The sequence below is a fragment of the Diceros bicornis genome, chromosome 2 (genome assembly GCF_020826845.1).
Source record: "Diceros bicornis minor isolate mBicDic1 chromosome 2, mDicBic1.mat.cur, whole genome shotgun sequence".
Lineage (NCBI taxonomy): Eukaryota > Metazoa > Chordata > Mammalia > Perissodactyla > Rhinocerotidae > Diceros > Diceros bicornis.
The window spans coordinates 93,676,207-93,695,313 of record NC_080741.1 but is presented as its reverse complement, the minus strand read 5'-3'; the positions used below and the strand labels follow the sequence as shown (position 1 = coordinate 93,695,313).

The window sequence follows — 19,107 nt, the reverse complement described above, 5'->3', positions numbered from 1 at the left end:
TCGTAAAGATGGACATGGCAGTTGGGGGCTTGTGCTATTATCAAAAGAGGCCTTTTCAGCGTCAGTAATCTGACAAGAACCCACTGCTTGTTGGGATTTAATTGTCTATTTGAGGGATCAAGCTTTCACTGTTGCACTTCTCTTTCTCTTTGGAGGAAAAGTACGGCCTTCCCAGTCTTTCCATTACCAAATCACTTTCCTGGGTGGCTGTGCCATGTCAGGAAGAGCCTGGGATGCCGGGAACCAGGATTCATCCTCAGCTTCTGGCTGTCCTGAGAAGGCATCCCTGGCAGAGTCCAGCCTGTGTGTCTGGGTGACACTTGCAGCCATCAGAAAGGAGGGGATAGCTCACAAGTGCCAAGCGATTCATCTGGCCCTTGTCTTACAGGGTGTTCCCAAGGGAAGAGGTTCAAAATGCCACTTGGTAACCCTTTGAAAGCTGCTAGTCACGGGGTGGGTTCTCGGTGTGAGCTCAGAGCAGTGTCTATTCACCTCCAGATGGGAAGCATTTCAGTATTTTAATTGGTAAGGCTGTGTTCATGCACGTCCATGGATCATCAGTTCCGTGGCATTCCCTGCTGGACCCCCCCCAACCCCTGTCATACCTGATCTTTCAAAGCTCCAAACAGGGTTCACACCCCAGCAGGTGGTTGTAATGTAACCACAGCACAAGACTGGGGGAAAAAACACAGACACCCAGGAGTGACACACTTTAAGGGCTCGGGCCCAATTGCCACATTTGGACAAGTTTGGAACACCAACACTGAGTGTGTAAACTGGAGGATTGTCCAAGACCATGGACCTCAGAAGGACACGGGCTCAGAAGTCACCTTGGACAGCAAGGGACAATGTGGGGTCACTGACTGGCCAGGATTATGGTCCCTTATCCTGGCAAAGCAGAGCTCACTCGGGATCCCTCAGGCCAAGCCAGGGAGGAGGCTGGGGGCCTTCTAGGGAAATTCTGTCCTAAAGGGAATGGCATAAGGAAGGCAGGGGTGCTGAGAATGCTAGTTCACAGGGAGCAGTAATGTTTATGTAACAAGGCCCAACAGTAGCCTTAAAAGCTGCATCACAAATCTTTCCTCCTGGATACAAATCAAGCAGGAAAAGGAATTCAGAGTCCTGGACAGGGATCACAGCAGGATTCAAATCTAGGTCAGGGGTGAACCGGGAGCCCCTAGAGGGGCCTCAGGAGGGAAAGTCCTGCCTGCCTTTAGTCCATCTGCAAATGAACTTCCTCGGGCCTTGTCCTCTCCACGTGAATGTTTTGATCTTTTTCCCTTGTTTTCCCCACTTAGAGCTGATGTAATCCCAGAGATTGAACTAGAAAACAACAAGTTCCTAAAATTTGGTCAAAAGAAACCTCAACAAGAGAAGCAGAAAACATTCCCTCTTCCTCCAGAATTAGAAAGGCAGCCCCTGCCTGTGGCACAACATGGTCCTGGCTACTGCTGTTTTAAAGTCACCCACATTTCAGTGGTTGTTTCTCTGCCTGTGAAAGTACCTTCAACCTTTAAATCTCAGGAGAACGGGTGGTGGGCCATGTCTGCTCCTGGAGGAGCTGAATGATACTGAAATGAACTGGTCCTCGGTGTTAGGGGGACTTGGGAGTGTCCCCACTAGCCAGGGAAGGGGCTGGCCTTTCTCCCTTCTCCCACATACAATAAGCTGATGACCGGGAAGAGTTCTTGATTCAAGGAGAAATGTGAGATTCTGTGTCTCCCTTACATGCCTACAGAAAGCGACAGAACCACACCACAACTTCCAGGCTGTAAAGGGAAGAGGACTTTAATATAATATTCAAACATGGCATTTATTATTTACAACAAATAACTACTGTCCCTCCCCAATGGGTGCATAGGTGCTGGGGGATGTCAGGGAGCTGAGAAGGGGTCGTCCCCTCTCTCTTGGGCTTCAGGGGACCCCAGGAATCAGCTTACAATGCTCCCCTTCCTGTCAGGTGGGAGGAGCTGGCCCAGTGCATCGAAAGCATCCCAGCTGTGTCCCCGCTGCTGAGAATGGGGCTGTGATTTGCCACTGGTACGGGGCTCGGTATTGGGGCCTGAGGGCTGAGTAGAAGAGTCGGGTTATCTTGGGGGGCCTCCCTCAGAATCATGGCCCCCCACCCTGTCCCCACTGAACTGGGTGCTGCAGACCCTGTGCTCAGTGCTGTCAGCCACCAGTACCCCATTTGTCCCTGCCACGGGAGGGATCATTTAGTATCACCTATTTCACAGAGGAGGAAACGGAGTCTCAGGAAGCTGGAGAGAGTCACCCCAGTCACAGGACTGCTCAATAGTGGAGCTGGGATCCCAGTGCCAGCTATTGGACTCCCCAAGGACACACTTAGCTCAAAGCTTTACTGAACCCCTAGGAGTCAGTCACCCTGGCCCAGGCACTCTCTCACCCCTGAACTTGATGATGGCCGGTTCTTCTTGGCCTTGAATATTCTGCTGGCCAACTAGGTCTGGGGCTCCAGCAGGCAGGAGAGGCTGTAGCTACAGGGCAGAGAGGCACCTCTGAGCCTACCAGGAGCCACACCTCAGGTGCCCCCCCACTGCCTGCCCAGCAGCTGGAGTCTGGGTGTCCCAGGGTCGCCAAGCAATAAGGCCTGGGGCTGAGCAGGGGGCCATGGAGACAGGCTCTCTGGACTGGCCAACATGGAGAGTCCACCCCTGCCCTCACTCAACTCCTGCGCAGCCTCAACTATCATTCTCGTTGAGCAGCTCCATGTCCTGGAATCAGGACCCAAATCACTCCTCCGGCTCTGGTTGTAATTCTTTGCAGCCACGGGGAGCAGCAGCATCTCCCTCATGACTCGGTATTCCTGGGGCCAGAGGGAAGGGGATGATGCAGACAGGGCCTGGGTGGGGGATGCTTCAGGGGCCCTGTGGGGGGTGAGGAGTGGTGCAGGGGACCAGTCCTGGCAACCCTCCTTCCCTCCAGTTCCATCCAGGCTGTACCAGTTCTCAGAATGGGAATAATCAGCCCCTCCTCCAGGAAGTTTTCCTTGATGCCATCCTCCCCTCAACCCAGCCGTCAATTGGATGGGTCTCCCACTTCTCTGTTATCGAACTCTTCCACTCAATGTAAGATACAGGGGGTGGAGCCAGGGACTGTTCTGCCCAGAGTGTCTCTGATTTCCACCTCCTTCCCCTCCCCTACAGGGCGTGCCGCAGCTGCTCACCTCAGTCCTTTTCTTAAGGTTGATCTCATTCCCCTGGAAGGCAGACAGCCAGAGTCCATCAGACAGAATGCCATAGCCTGACTAGCCCCTTATGCCCACCCCTTCTCACGTTGCACTACTGCCAGGTCCCCAGAGGGGGCGGAGCATGCAGAGAAAACAGGACTTGGACGTAGGCCGGGCTCTGGGCTCCAGAGAAGGAGGACATGGCGGGGAGGTTGAGGGGCCTGGCAGCACAACCCTTTCTGATGACAGATTTGGAGGCTGAGGCCTCCGACAGAGGGGACTGCTCAGCAACTTATGTGTTGCCTGACTTGGGGGGTGCTGACCCCTCTCTCCCTCCCAGGGCAGCATGGGAGTTAGAGGCTGAGTCCAGCTCAGATAAAACTTCACGTGGCTGTGCCATCAGGCAGCTCTGAGCTTCCCCAGCCTGGGGAACCAGAATGGGTGTCTCAGGTGGAGCCTCTGTTCACTAATCCCTAAGATAGGCCTGCTGGCCCAGATCCCAGGGGCAGCTGCGAGGCTCACAGGAGAGATGTGTCAAGTGCTGAGAGCTTGGAGCTCATTTCGGGGGCTCTCGCATCCCAAGGCTCAGGATCCTGGTCCTTCCTGTCTGGTCCTCAGGTTCACCCACCTAGAGATAATCACCCATCGCCAGACGCAGCATAAGCAGGTCACCAAGGAAAGTGCCAAGATAGGGGTGACACCCTGTGACATTGGGGTGCGGGTGGGATGAGCCCTTGCTCTCAAGTCGACCCCCGCAGACCCTCCCCTGAAAAGTCCACAACCACAGCCTCCTGGCCCACCCCAGGGTTCCCACAGGGAGCAGCCTAGGACCCTTAGCAGACTCCCCTCAATTTCTCCTTGCTTTACACCCCAAGAACACCACACTCCTCCTCCTCAACTCCCAGGGCCAGCTTCTGGCAAATCACAGGGTATGAGGTCCCTGGCCCACCCCACAACACACTCATCCTGCACCAGCTCTTCCAGGCCCTCCTTCTGGTCAGTTCTACTGGGAGATTCAGACACTGTGGCACCAGGAGGAAGGGCCCTCCTCTCTTGATTTGAGGCCTCCAGCTGGCAGGGCAGAGCCCCTCCCCCACAGGCACACTCACCTACTGCTGCTGCTGCTGCTTGTCCTGCACTCTCTGGGGGTTGCTCTCCGGGGGGCAAACGTGGAGGGGCCCTCCTGTCAGGGTCGAGGACAGTGTCAGTGAGGCCATAGTCCCCTCACCGCATTTCTCTCCAGCACCACTCGCCTCTGACACTGGACATCTGACTCGAGTCAACTGGTACCATTCCACTCCACCCTCCAAGGTCTTGCGCTGTCACTGGGCTCCTCTGAGCGCTAAGGTCTCGTGGGACTGGGAGGGGGCTCTCCTGTTGGTCACTAGGATCTCCATTCCCCCGTTATACAGAGCAGCTATCTTTTGACCACTTTCAGTTTCAACTGGGCATAGAGTTCTGTTGCTATAAACACTTGAAAATCTCCAATGTGGCTCAACCCAGTACCTGGCATTTAGGGAAACCGAGTCCTGAAGCAGAATTGGTGCACTAAGGACACCAGGAGACTTAGAGACCCACCACAGAGGCCCAGGCCCTGTTCCAAGCAGTTGCTGCCTCCCAGGAGTTCCCAGCTGACTGAGGGGCCAATGGCAGACATACGGGAGATCCCCCATTCACCCTGGTCCTCCTATGGAGAAAGGCCTACCCACCGGGAAACTTCCCTCATGTGTTCTTCAGGTGGCATATGAAGGTTTTCTTCAGAACATAGATGACAGTGTGGGGCGAGGAGAAGTTCTTCAAGATCTTGCACTCCTGGGGAAGGGAAGAGAATGAGCTGTGAGGTGGGGCGCTGGAACCCTGCTTGCTCTAGCTTCAGTCCCCTTCTATTTAAATCTCCTCTCCTGGATGAGACAGATGCTCAGGGATCCCCAGAAGGGCACGTTTAGGACCCAAAGAGTAACACTCACAAGGAGGAGGATTTTAGCTCACCCCAGGGAGGGAGCCAGGTAGGAAATGAGCATCCTCTCACTGGGACCTGGAGTCAAAGTCAGCGGGCCCCTGCAGGAAGGACCTAGGGATTTGCAGGGGCTTAGATCACACACTTCAATCCTGGGACCTGATAAAGGTGAAGGCAGTTCCCAAGTCTCCAGAGAAGGGCTTCACTGGGCCTCCCACAGCACACCTGGGCCACCTGGATCCAGCGCTCCACCACCCTCACCCTGTCCTGGGCCATCATGCTCGGGTCCCCGAAGCAGGTGGTGACGACGAGGCTGGCCACCCTTCTGAAGTGGTCGATCGTGGCCCGGACGGTGGGTGCCAGGTGCTCTTTGCTGGGCTTTTTCCTCTTGCCCCAGGTGGAGCCCAGGCACTCAGAGGGCACCACCTTCCGGAAGAGCTCCTGGGGAACAGGGGGAGTGTCACCCAGCATTGCCACACCCCGGCTCTGTGTCCACATTCCCAAAAGTCCCACACAGAGGTCACAGTTTAGAGCTGGAGCTCAGGAAGCTCAGGATGTGGCCTGAGCCTTGTGAGAGTCCCTGGCTTTTCTTCTCTGTCCACCGAGGACACCCAACACAGGATGACCCAGGACCCAGTACTGGCAGGGAAGGGAGAGGGACATTTGCATCCAGCCCGTCCTGGCTAACTCCAAGCTCCAGATGGTGGCTCAACTCGGCTCATCCCAAGGGGGCATCTTCCAACACCCTGATCCCCGCTCTGGTCCCACTCCACATTCTGATGCACATCCCCCCGTGGCAGCTACAATCACAGGCCTTGTCTGTCTCCCTTGTAGTGGAGTACACATCAGGTGTCTAATAAGTCCTGAGGCTGTTGAGCCTCCTGAGCAGACTGTTGGGCCACCAGGGACCTGGCTGCACACAGTGAGTTCCCCTCCACGAGTGATGTGCCAGGCCCCACCCAGCTTTCCATCTCTTCTACCTCATGGAGTCGGCACAGCCACTCTGTGCAGCAGGTCCTGTTAGTGTCCACCTCTACACTCTGCAGGTGGACAGCAAAGGCTTAAGGGTTCAGAAAGTTGCCCAGGTCATATGGTTGGTAAGGGGTGGAGCCAGGATTCGGGCCCAGATCATAGGAGACTGGATGAGGTCTGGGGCAACGATGGCAGAGGGAAGGCCTACCCCACCCCGCCCTGAGAGCCCAGCTGCTCACCGCATCCATCACGGTCAACTGCTCCACCACCAGCTTAGGAGGGAAGGCCGTGAGGTTGGGTTTCTTCTCAAGCTTCTTAGCCACAGGTGGAGATGGACTTCCCATTAGAAATGATGGTCCAGGTGACTCCAGCTCAGCAGCTCCCATTCTTGCTGAAGCCGATGTCGACCCTTGTTCCAGCTCCAACACTGCTGGTGGAGGGGATGCTGGCTCCAGAGCTAGAGGGTGTGGTGTCAACGGAGCTGGAGCCAGCTCTACCTCCACCACTGCCCACTGCTCTGCTTCTGCTGCTAGCTGGAGCTCTGCAGCTGGCGCTGGAGCAGGATAAAGAGAAAGGTTCTTCCATATAGCTAACTTTCCACGTGTCCTTCTAAACACAGGAAAGATCCCACTTCCCTTCCAGGAATAGCCAGCCTGCAGTCCCCCTTACCCTCTGGCTCTGCCTCAGTGGCCTCCTAAACTCACAACAGACAAGGGAAAGAGGGTCACTGGAGCTCAGCTCTGAACCAGACAAGGTTACCTGCATGTACGTCCCCTTTAGCTTGAAAAAGAGACAGCCCTTGACTGGTCCCACCCTAGTTCTGGTCCAACCCCATCATCTCAAGGTCCTGATTGTGGAGACCCTCTGCTCCTGCTGTCATCTCAGAGAAGCACTGGATGGTGTGGGTGGCCTCATGTACCTCTGCCTTGTCTAGTGAGTTGATGGAGTTGAAACCATTGGGCAGCTACTCGATGACCTCCTGAGTGGAGTTCTGCAAAGACTGCCCGGGAGCTGGGCCAGAAGGAATCAGGTGCTGCCTGCACACTGCCACTGGGGCCAACCCCCAAGAGAAAGTCTGCTCCTCACTTCAGGCACAGAGGGCATCCTGACAAAGAACTTTGGTCAGGGAGGGAAGGAAATGAAGCCTCTAGGGCTCAACAACATACAAGTAGAGGAGCTCACCTTCTCATGCTGCCAGCCATGATCTGGGGTATGAACGTGACAGACCCACCAGGTTTCCGACACCTAACAACCAGCTCCTGCCCAGGAATGGCCTGACCCAGATACCCTGCCTTCCCCACTCCACACAGACACACACAAACACACAATGATGGGCCTGGAGTGTGGGGTTGATCAGGTGGGATCACCGTTGTGTCCTGGCCTGCACTAGCCTTTCCTGGGCTCCCCCATGTTACCCTTCACTGCGGATAAAGAGGGGCAAACGAGAAGCCTCCCACGTCAGGGACCCAGAGGGCAAAAGAGAGAGCTCCCCCCTCCCCGCAACCCGGAGTCTGCAGCTCGACCAGATCTAGCGATCCGAGGCAGACCTGAACAAACTGGACTGGACCCGTGGATCGCAGTGGGGAAAAAAAACAAAACAAAACAAAACAAAACTGCGGATCGCAGCAGAAAAACTGGGGCAGAGCGCAGGGGGCTTAGACTACACAGCCCTTTACCACCAGACAGTGGCGGCAGGTGGAAATTGCAACCTGAGACTTCCAGGATGGGGAAAATCAAAACCAACACAGGAACCACAATGCAAAAATATATGAAATCACCAAACCAGAAACAAAATGACAAGCACCCAGAAATCAACCCCGAAGACACAGAAATCCATAAACTAAATGACAGAGATTTCAAAATAGCTATCATAAAAACACTCAACGAAATACGAGACAACACAGACAAACAATTAAATGAGATTAGGAGTTTCTTCACAAAAGAGATTGAAATCATAAAGAAAAACCTATCAGTGCTGATGGAGATGAAGAACACAATGGAGGAGATAAAGGAGAATCTGGAATCTTTAAAGAACAGAGCTGACAATATGGAGGAAAGAATTAGTACTTTAGAGGATAGGAATACAGATATACTCCAGATGGAAGAAGAGAGAGAACTAAGACTAAAAAGAAATGAAGAAAGACTCCGAGAAATATCGGACTCTATTAGAAAATGTAACATAAGAATTATAGGTATTCCTGAGGGAGAGGAGAGGGAAAGAGGAACAGAGAGCCTATTCAAGGAAATAATAGCTGAAAATTTCCCAAATCTGGGGAAGGAGCAGGAAATACCAGTAAGCGAAGCCAACAGGACGCCTATATATATTAACAGACAAAGGCCTTCACCACGACACCTAGTGGTAAGGCTAGCCAGGGTCAACGACAAAGAAACAATATTAAGGGCAGCTAGACAAAAACAAAAAATAACGTACAGAGGAGCTCCCATCAGGCTCTCAGCAGATTTCTCAACAGAAACTTTTCAGGCTAGAAGAGACTGGAATGATATATTCAAAATACTAAAAGACAAAAACTTTCAGCCAAGAATACTCTATCCAGCAAAAATATCCTTCAAATATGATGGAGAAATAGTAACTCTCCCAGATAAACAAAAGCTAAGGGAGTTCATGGCCATGAGACCCCCACTACAAGAAATACTCAAGAAGGCCCTCAAGCCTGAAAACAAGAAGAGAAAGGGAACACAAAGCTTGGAGTAAGGAGAAAAGTAGGTAGACAAAATCAGAGAAATAGTAGATCTTTACCGGAATAGGTTAGCAACCACTTAAATACTAAACTCAAAGATCAAAGGAAGAAATTCACCAAAAATAAATTTAACCTCATCACTGTAAACACACAGCCACAACACAAGATAGAATAAGGTATAACAAGAGCAACTTAGAAGGGGAAGAGGAAAGCGACTGAATTGACTTAGTATAAGGAAATAGGAGGCTATCAGATAATGGACTATCTCATACACAAGATTTTTTGCCCAAACCTCAAGGTAACCACTAAACAAATAATCAAATTAAAACCACATATGATAAACAAAGAGAAAACTAGAAGAATCATAAGACAGAACAACCAAACTGAATTGGCAGTCCAAAACAAATGGGACAAGAAACAAAGGAAATGCAAAAGAACCAGAAAATAAGTGACAAAACAGCAAAATTCAGCCCTCATATTTCAATAATTACCCTAAATGTAAATGGATTGAACTCTCCAATCAAAAGATACAGAGTGGCAGGATGGATTAAAAAGCAAGACCCAACAATATGCTGCCTTCAGGAAACACATCTTAGCACTAAAGACAAGCACAGGCTCAGAGTGAAAGGATGGAAGACAATACTCCAAGCTAATGGCAAACAAAAGAAAGCAGGTGTTGCCATACTCATATCAGACAAAGTAGACTTCAAGATAAAACAGGTTAAGAAAGACAAAGAAGGGAAATATATAATGATAAAAGGGACACTCCATCAAGAAGACATATCACTTATAAATATATATGCACCCAACATAGGAGCACCAATGTACATAAAACAACTATTAACAAACCTAAAAGGAGAAATCAACAACAACACAATAATAGTAGGGGATCTTAACACCCCACTTACAGCAATGGATAGATCATCCAGACAAAAAGTTAATAAAGAAATATTAGACTTAAATGAAAAACTGGACGAGATGGACCTAGTAGACATATACAGAGCACTCCACCCAAAAACAGCTGACTACACATTCTTCTCAAGCGGGCATGGAACATTATCTAGGATAGACCATATGTTGGGAAACAAAGCAAGCCTCAATAAATTTAAGAAGATTGAAATCATAACAAGCATCTTTTCAGACCATAAGGCTATGAAACTGGAAATGAACCAGGAAAAAAAAACTGGGAAAGTGACAAAAATGTGGAGATTAAACAACATGCTACTGAACAACCAATGGATCATTGATGAAATTAAAGGAGAAATCAAAAACTATCTGGAAACAAACGAAAATGATAACATGCCATATCAAACCATATGGGACGCAGCAAAAGCGGTCCTGAGAGAGAAACTCATAGCGATACAAGCCCACCTTAACAAACAAGAAAAAGCCCTAATAGGCAACCTTAAATTACACCTAACAGAACTACAAAAAGAAGAACAAACAAAGCCCAAAGCCAGCAGAAGGAGAGAAATAATAAAAATCAGAGCAGAAATAAATGATATTGAGACCAAAAAAACAGTAGAAAGGATTAATGAAACAAAGAGTTGGTTCTTCGAGAAGATAAACAAAATAGACAAACCCTTAGCCAGGCTAACTAAGAAAAAAAGAGAAAAGGCTCAAGTAAATAAAATTAGAAATGAAAGAGGAGAAATTACAACGGATACCATGGAAATACAGAGGATTATAAGAGAATACTATGAGAAATTATATGCCAACAAATTGGACAATCTAGAAGAAATGGATAAATTCTTAGACTTATACAACCTCCCAAAATTGAACCAAGAAGAAATGGAGAATCTGAATAGACCAATCACAAGTAAAGAGATTGAAATAGTAATCAAAAACCTCCCAAAAAATAAAAGTCCAGGACCAGATGGCTTCTCCAGTGAATTTTACCAAACATTCAAAGAAGATTTAATACCCATCCTCCTCAAACTATTCCAAAAAGTAGAGGAAGATGGAACACTTCCTGAATCATTCTATGAGGCCAACATCACCCTGATACCGAAACCAGACAAAGACAATACAAAGAAAGAAAATTACAGGCCAATATCGCTGATGAACATTGATGCAAAAATCCTCAACAAAATATTGGCAAACCGAATACAACAATATATTAAAAAGATCATACACCATGATCAAGTGGGATTTATACCAGAGACGCAGGGATGGTTCAACATCCGCAAATCAATCAACGTGATACATCACATCAACAAAACAAAGAATAAAAACCACATGATCGTCTCAATAGACGCAGAGAAGGCATTTGACAAGATACAACATCCATTTATGATAAAAACTCTCAATAAAATGGGAATAGAAGGAAAGTACCTCAACATAATAAAGGCCATATATGACAAACCCACAGCTAACATCATACTCAACGGGGAAAGACTGAAAGCCATTCCTCTGAGAACAGGAACGAGGCAGGGCTGTCCACTCTCACCACTCCTGTTCAACATAGTACTGGAGGTTTTGGCCAGAGCAATTAGGCAAGAAAAAGGAATAAAAGGAATCCAAATAGGTAACGAAGAAGTGAAACTCTCACTATTTGCAGATGACATGATTGTATATATAGAAAACCCTAAAGAATCTGTTGGAAAACTGTTAGAAACAATCAACAACTACAGCAAAGTTGCAGGGTACAAAATCAATCTACAAAAATCAGTTGCATTTCTATATGCTAATAATGAACTAACAGAAAGAGAGCTCAAAAAGATAATACCATTTACAATTGCATCAAAAAGAATAAAATACCTAGGAATAAATCTTACCAAGGAGGTGAAGGACCTATACAATGAGAACTACAAGACATTATTGAGGGAAATCCACGAGGACGTAAAGAAATGGAAAGATATCCCATGCACGTGGATTGGAAGAATAAACATAGTTAAAATGTCTATATTTCCTAAAGCAATCTACAGATTCAATGCAATCCCAATCAGAATCCCAATGACATTCTTCACAGAAATAGAAAAAAGAATACTAAAATTTATATGGGGCAACAAAAGACCCCGAATAGCTAAAGAAATCCTAAAGAAAAAGAACAAAGCAGGAGGCATCACAATTCCTGACTTCAAAACATACTACAAAGCAATAGTAATCAAAACAGCATGGTACTGGTACAAAAACAGACACACAGATCAATGGAACAGAATTGAAAGCCCAGAAATAAAACCACACATATACGGACAGCTAATTTTCGACAAAGGTGCTAAGAACATGCAATGGAGAAAGGAAAGTCTCTTCAATAAATGGTGTTGGGAAAACTGGACAGCCACATGCAAAAGAATGAAAGTGGACCATGTGCTATCGCCATTCACAAAAATTAACTCAAAATGGATCAAAGACCTGAAGGTGAGACCTGAAACTATAAAACTCATAGAAGAAAATATAGGCAACACACTATTTGACATTGATTTTAAAGGAATCTTTTCGGATGACATGCCTACCCAGACTAGGGAAACTAAAGAAAAACAAGTGGGACTTTATCAGACTAAAGAGCTTTTATAAGACAAATGAAACCAGAATCAAGATGAACAAACAACCAACCAGCTGGGAGAGAATATTTGCAAAACATACATCTGACAAGGGGTTGATCTCCATAATATATAAAGAACTCACACAATTGAACAAAAAAAAAAACAAACAACCCGATCAAAAAATGGGCAGAGGAAATGAACAGACACTTCTCCAAGGAAGATATACAGATGGCCAATAGGCACATGAAAAGATGCTCAACATCACTAATCATCAGGGAAATGCAAATCAAAACAACACTAAGATACCACCTCACGCCCGTTAGAATGGCTATAATCACCAAGACAAAAAACAACAAATGTTGGAGAGGATGTGGAGAAACAGGAACCCTCATACACAGCTGGTGGGAATGCAAATTGGTGCAGCCTCTATGGAAAACGGTATGGAGATTCCTCAAAGAATTAAAAATAGAGATGCCCTATGATCCAGCCATCCCACTACTGGGAATCTATCCAACGCACCTGAAATCAACAATCCAAAGAGGCTTATGCACCCCTATGTTCATTGCAGCATTATTCACCATAGCCAAGAAGTGGAAGCAACCTAAGTGTCCCTCGACTGACGATTGGATTAAGAAAATGTGGTATATATATACAATGGAATACTACTCAGCCATAAAAAAAGACAAAATCGTCCCATTTGCAACAACATGGATGGGCCTGGAGCGTATTATGTTAAGTGAAATAAGCCAGAAAGAGAAAGACAAACACTGTATGATCTCACTCATATGTGGAATATAAACCAACACATGGACAGAGAAAACTGGACTGTGGTTACCTGGGAAGTGGGGGTGGGGGGTGGGCACAAGGGGTGAAGGGAGTCATATATGGGGTGATGGACAAACAAAAATGTACAACCCAAAATTTCACAATGTTAGAAACCATTAAAATATCAATAAAAAAAAAAAAAAGAGGAGGCGAGCTGTCAGTTTTTTAGACAATTTCACTTGCAGAAATGTCTTTGGACAAAGAAGTTTGTTTTCTTCTGATTTTTATAATCAATAACAATAATTAAAATACTTATTTTCTTAATCTCATTGGCATGCTAAAACAAACAAGTCACTTGGTTTTCACCAAATTGGTCACGTTTTCATTAAAACTTTGGAAGTATTGCTGTTTGAGGTAAAGAAAGTGTCGGGGAAGAGGGAGAATCTCCCTCTGCCCTTTTCCTTAAGGTTCTTATGGCTGGCCAAATAATTAACAAGACAGGTTAGCAGGAGAAAATAATACTAAGTTTAATAACATGTATACATGGGAGAAAGCAGGGACACTGCGTTTCTCAACACAATAGCTTAAATACCATGTTCAGCCAACAACAAAGGAGGATGTTGGGGGTGGGGGGAGTCAGTTACAGGAGATTATCACTAAAGCACAGTAAACAAGAGTAAGGTTATTATGCAGATTTAAGGCCTCACCTTCCACATTGATAAGCCTCTAGAAATGAGGCCATCCCCCCATCTTCCCAAAATAGAGAGGGCGATACATTTACAAATGGAGATTTCCCTTATAAATGTAAATGATTGTCTGGCAACTCCTCCCAGGGCCATCCAGAGAATGTGGCCAGAGAGACAGAACTTCTGATAAGATGGGATTGTTGGTGCCTTTTCTATTGTAACATTTATCCTACATTATCTTTACAGCCTTCATGATAGATCTGTTCCGGGAAGGAGCTACCATGTCAAATTCTTTAGGCAGTTAGTGGGGGAGGACAAATGTCCCTCAGAGAAAACAATCAAGGTAAAGAGATATATTTTAGGATGGCCAAATCTTGATCTCCCACAAAAGCATCTGGGAAGAACAATTACCCTTGGTTGATATCTTCCCAGATAAATGTACAAACACAGAGCTATGAGCCGTTTTGACGGACTCAAATCCAGTTTGAGTTCTAGAATGGATCATCCAAAGTAAGGTTAAATTAGTAATTTTCTGAGGAGTTTGCAAGTAAATGTTCAAGTTGCCTTCATCAAATAGGTCTGGTGGTTTAAATGAAGTTTGAGTTTAATGATAAAGTTTTCAGGAGACTGAGAAATATTAAGTACATGTACTTAAAAACATGTAAATTAAAGTACAGCCCGCCATTATCCTCTTTAAAACAGAGTCACAGTAACACTATTGTCAAGGTATGACAAGGAGTAGAAATGTTTTATAGAGTCAATTCTTCACTTCTAAAGGACCTAATGTGACATTCTAGAAATCTCCATAGTCTTTCAGTCATCTACATTTAAATTGCTCAATTTATATTTTAAAGACTAATGAATCTGAGGGCAAAATATTCAAGGTCATTGTTTAATTGTTTTTCATTGTTGCAAAGTACAAGGGTATAAAGTGTGGCTGAAATCCATGGTCTTGGAGAAGAAAAATATACAGAACTTATTTATCACTCTCGCAGTGTGTCCTGACTTAATCCGACAAATGTCCCAAGAATAAAGCCTCAGTGAACTCCATTCTGTTCTTAGATATGACAGCTTTCATTCATAATGAATATTCTCAAATTAGGCTCCAGCTAGTAATTATGTTCCTGATGCAAATAGGCAATAAAAAAGAATCCATGTTTGATTAAATTGGGCTCAAGAGGACTACTTAGAACCAAAATTTGTTTTTTGCTTTGCTTTTCTTTATCGATTTCTTTCTTTCTCCTCAGTGCATTTGGCAGATAAATGACACAGAAAGCTGAGAGACTGGAGGGCAGGGTCTTCAAGAATATGGGGTTTCCTCATCTTCAAGATCTTTTTTATCTTTCAAATTCTATGATTTTTGCTATTTATATAGGGATTCATTTTTTTCATTATTTCTAATAGTGATCATAATAGTGAGACTAACAAAACTTAGCACCTGTGGAACATTTTTCATTGTAAAAATTTACGTTATTCTGACAACTGTTAATATTTTAAAAAGCCATTAACAGCTAATCTGATGCTCAGAGGATTTTTAGGGTAGTGAGACTGTTCTGTACGTAATATTGCTTACATGTCACTATATGTGTGTCAAAACCCATGGAACTATACAACACAAAGAGTGACACTCAAACTAGGGACTGTAGTTCATAACAACGTATCAATATTGTTCATTCATTATAACAAATGTATCACACTAATGCAAAGTGTTAATAATAGGGGACATGGGGCTTGGGAGAGAGGAGAGGGGCAGTGCGGTGTGTGTATGGAACGCTATGTACTCTCTGTTCAATTATCTGTAAATCTAAAACTGTACTTTTAAGAATCAACTTTTTAAAAGTTTTTTTGAAAGGCACTGAAAGGTAATTTAACATTGTAGGGCATCTATTTTGTGCAGAAGGGCAAGGAAAGAAGAAGTTGAAATGATTTAAACAGTTCACCTTGTGAGAATTTGAATTGTCGTATGTTTCTGAAGCCTTAGACAAGGGCAGGACATAGAATTTGAGACATGGATGAAATAAAGGAGAAGGAAGACATCAGAGTGATCAGACCTGATCAATTAAATTTAGGACAAATTACTAAATTGGATGGATTTGTTTTTATTTTCTTTGCTTTTTAGAAACCTTACACCTTTCTATGAAAGCCACACGTGCACAGTATCAACAGGTGTGTTTCCTACGGAGTGGCACTGTTGGATTCCCAAGGGGAAGGGGAGGGAAATCCCAACTCACCAGGTCTCGGGATGACGCGGGCCACAGACACAGAAGACCGAACTTGATGCAAACGCAAGAGGTTTATTGAACGGAGCTCTGGGTCGACTCGTGTCCCTCGCAGGAGACAGAGGGGTCGACCCCGAGCCTTAGGGGGCAAGTTCTTTTATAGGATTTGGGAGCATAAAGCGGGAAAAGGTTGGCGCGGTTTTACATGATTGGTTAATTCAAAACATTCAGACAGTTACATTTTATGGCGCGAATTGCTATGGCGCGAAACAGCTATCAAGGTGCACACACATGTCTCCACCTGGCCCCCCTCCACCCCGACCCTCCCAAACTTATCCCTCTGTAGCACTCCCTTGTTCTCAATTTTCTCTGAACAGTTTAGGGTGAGTCTTCCGCGAACAGAGTCAGTTGGGATCGATAGACTCTATTCATAGAAGACTCGCCCCAACTGCCCCTTAAGGTGTTAACATATTAAATTTTTAACATAATTTACATCCTTCAGCACCTGCTTCTCTCCCTCTGCATCTTCTATTCCTTTCCCCCTCCTCTCACTACCTCTGACTGATGGTCGCTGTTTCTATCTCCTTTCCTTACTCTCCCTCTCTCCTGTTTTGTTTTATTTTCTTTATCTTTGTGCTTCTTTCTTCTCTAACTCATCAGACTAACCATAACCTTCCTGGTCATTGTTTAGTTCCACTGAAGGAACTCAGTGGTTTCCATCAGGAAATGAGAGATCAGTGTTCTGGGAAAAATTTCTCTATTTCAGCTACTTCTCCACCCTCAATCTGAAGCAGGAAAATTTCTTGAATGTTGAACCAATCTTTTATGTTTTTTCTTTTTTGAACCCAAATTTCAGAGCTCCTGGTCATATTGGAAAAATTCCTGAAGAAGGCTGCCTGGAGTTTGAGGTGATAGTTCTTCCTATGGTCATAAAGGAGAATCCTCATTTTGGCCATGGGGCCTCAGGAGAAGCCCTCGTGAGAGAGGAATCCTTGCTAACCCTATGTTGTACCTAGGACTGGCTTCTCCTAAGACAGTGGTTCTCGAACTCCAGTGTGCATTAGAACCATGTGGAGGTCCTCTACAGCACAGAATGCTGAGCCCATCCCAGAGTTTGTGATCCAGCAGGATGGCGGACCCGAGAATTTACGTCTCTGACCGTTTCCCAGGTGCTGCTGCTGACCAGCCACACATGGAGAACCACCGGCTGAGAAACCCTAGGTTTCAAAGGATGCTTTGCTAAAGCAGACAGCCAAAACTATCAAAATCTTAATCAAGATTCACCAACAACTTCAATGTGTTGGCATTTGGATCTAGAGGCTCCTGAATTTTCAGAGACTAAAGCAAAGATTACTCTGAGTTCAAGGTTTGTGACTCTCCTAAGGGTTGCCCAATTCCTTTGCTTGCTTCCCTCCACCCCTACCTGGCTAGGAAAGAACATTAAAAAAAAAGCCAGCTTTGATTACTTAATCCTCAGTCAATTAAGACATTTTTGAGTAAGACTTTTTTGACAGTATAGCCAACTTTCTTTTATCTACACTATTGGAAACGAATTATTAGTGATAACAATGGTTATTTACTGAGGTCCTAATATGTCTCAAGCCCTTTACATACTTCTGTTGCTCTGCATCTCAGAAGCCTACGGCATCCCAGGTGTGTTTACTGTTTCCCCACCACTCCTCTAAGGAACTCCCCAGAGCACACTCATATTTGACTTCACCATGCCTTCTCTCATTTAATTTAACAGTAGATTAAAATTACAGAAGAAACTTGAAGGGGTCTTGAGCCCCAGCAGAAGAAGGTCTAAAGTTCTATCCAGGACAAATGGCTTAATGTTTGTTTCTGAGAAGTTTCCAGGGACAAAGACTCCACAACCTTCAGAAACCAGTTCTGTTGATTATTAATATCTCTAATCAATGATATACATTAATTAATTGGTTTTTAATTGATTGGTTGATTGTCTGCTATATTACTTTGCCATATAACAAAATTTGTCTTTGTGTTTAGTTAAATAATTGTCACTTTATATCCACTTTTTAAACTTAGCCTTCTATGGACTTCTTCGTACATTAAAGATGGTAATTGTCACCTATTAGCATTTTCCTCTTCAGTTTAGATAACCTCAGTTTTTTAGTGCATTAAAAATATTTAATAAGTGTTGTGCTTTTTTTCTCCCGTTCTTCTCTAGGTTCACTTTATTGGGTAGTATAGTGGAAAGATGACTTCAGAGGTCCTGTGTGGTAAAGAATCATCTTTGTACTGTATTCAATGTGAATAAAATCTAATTTAGTTTTGTGTTCAGTCTAATCTAGAATCTGAACCTTTCCTTCCTCCCTCCCTCTATTGTCTGGAATAGTTAATAATCCCAGACCTAGATTTTTGCTTGTGGAAAGTGTTTGTTGTTTTTGTTGGTTAGTTGGCTTGACGTTTTAACAATTCAATTTATTTAGTAGCTGTGTGAGTTTTCCTATGTTATGTTATTTTTTTGTGTCAGTTTCAGTATGTTGGTTTTTTATAAAGTGAATTTTGACCTTTGTTGTCTAATTCGTAGTGCTAAGTATTTCACAAAATGGTGTATCTCGTTAAGATCTAAGCACTCTGTAGGGAATACTTCTTATTTGATTTCTGATACTGGTCATTTGTCTTTCATTTCTTTTTCTTTTCCTTAATCAGATTTGCTAGTGGTTTATTAACTTTATTTACACTTAAAAAAAAAAAACTTTTAGCCTGATTTGCTTCTTTAGTATTTTTCTATTTCATTGATTCTTATCTTTATTATTGTTTCCATTCTGTATTTTTTTCAGTGTGATTGTCTTTTAATTCTTGAGACAGAAGCTGAGATTATGGATTTCCTGTCTTTCTTCCATACTCATACATTCATTTAAGGCCACACACCATTGCCTTCAAAGCACAGATGTAGCTGGTATCTCTTGTCTTCCCTAGTGTATTTCTAAACTCTGTGCTGCAAGCCATATCTGCCCCATAGGGTCTCCAGCCCATGAGCCTGCAACCATGCCAGCCTTCATGTGTCTCCTTCCCTCTACCTGAAGCTCATATCTTCTGTCCAGTGTCACCATCTCATATAACTGTAGCCCATGTCTGCCCTTTTGTGTTGTCAACATTTTATCTCCCCT

General features: G+C 44.9%; 1 protein-coding gene and 1 long non-coding RNA gene across 4 annotated transcripts in view; both read right to left on the bottom strand.

Moving 5' to 3' along the window:
• The window catches only part of LOC131420831 (ral guanine nucleotide dissociation stimulator-like), a 159,617-nt gene extending 153,073 nt beyond the window's left edge, over positions 1-6,544 (bottom strand). Inside the window, exons 1-4 of one of the 3 annotated variants that reach the window (XM_058567141.1) lie at positions 6,359-6,544; positions 5,373-5,588; positions 4,900-5,002; positions 4,306-4,373 (exon numbers count right to left, since the gene is read on the bottom strand). In XM_058567141.1, coding sequence (XP_058423124.1) covers positions 4,913-5,002; positions 5,373-5,588; positions 6,359-6,505 — 453 coding nt within the window. In that variant the 5' untranslated portion in view covers positions 6,506-6,544 and the 3' untranslated portion in view covers positions 4,306-4,373; positions 4,900-4,912. Of the gene's footprint in view, positions 1-4,305; positions 4,374-4,899; positions 5,003-5,372; positions 5,589-6,358 lie in introns of those variants that run through there. The other 2 variants (XM_058567131.1, XR_009223695.1) reach the window with 2 other exon arrangements.
• Positions 2,673-3,879, bottom strand: LOC131420862 (uncharacterized). The gene is made up of 3 exons (XR_009223701.1): positions 3,713-3,879; positions 3,188-3,220; positions 2,673-2,827 (listed from the first exon to the last, which is right to left on the bottom strand). It is a non-coding gene; the product is annotated as an uncharacterized LOC131420862 (long non-coding RNA).
• Positions 6,545-19,107: the final 12,563 nt, after the last annotated feature.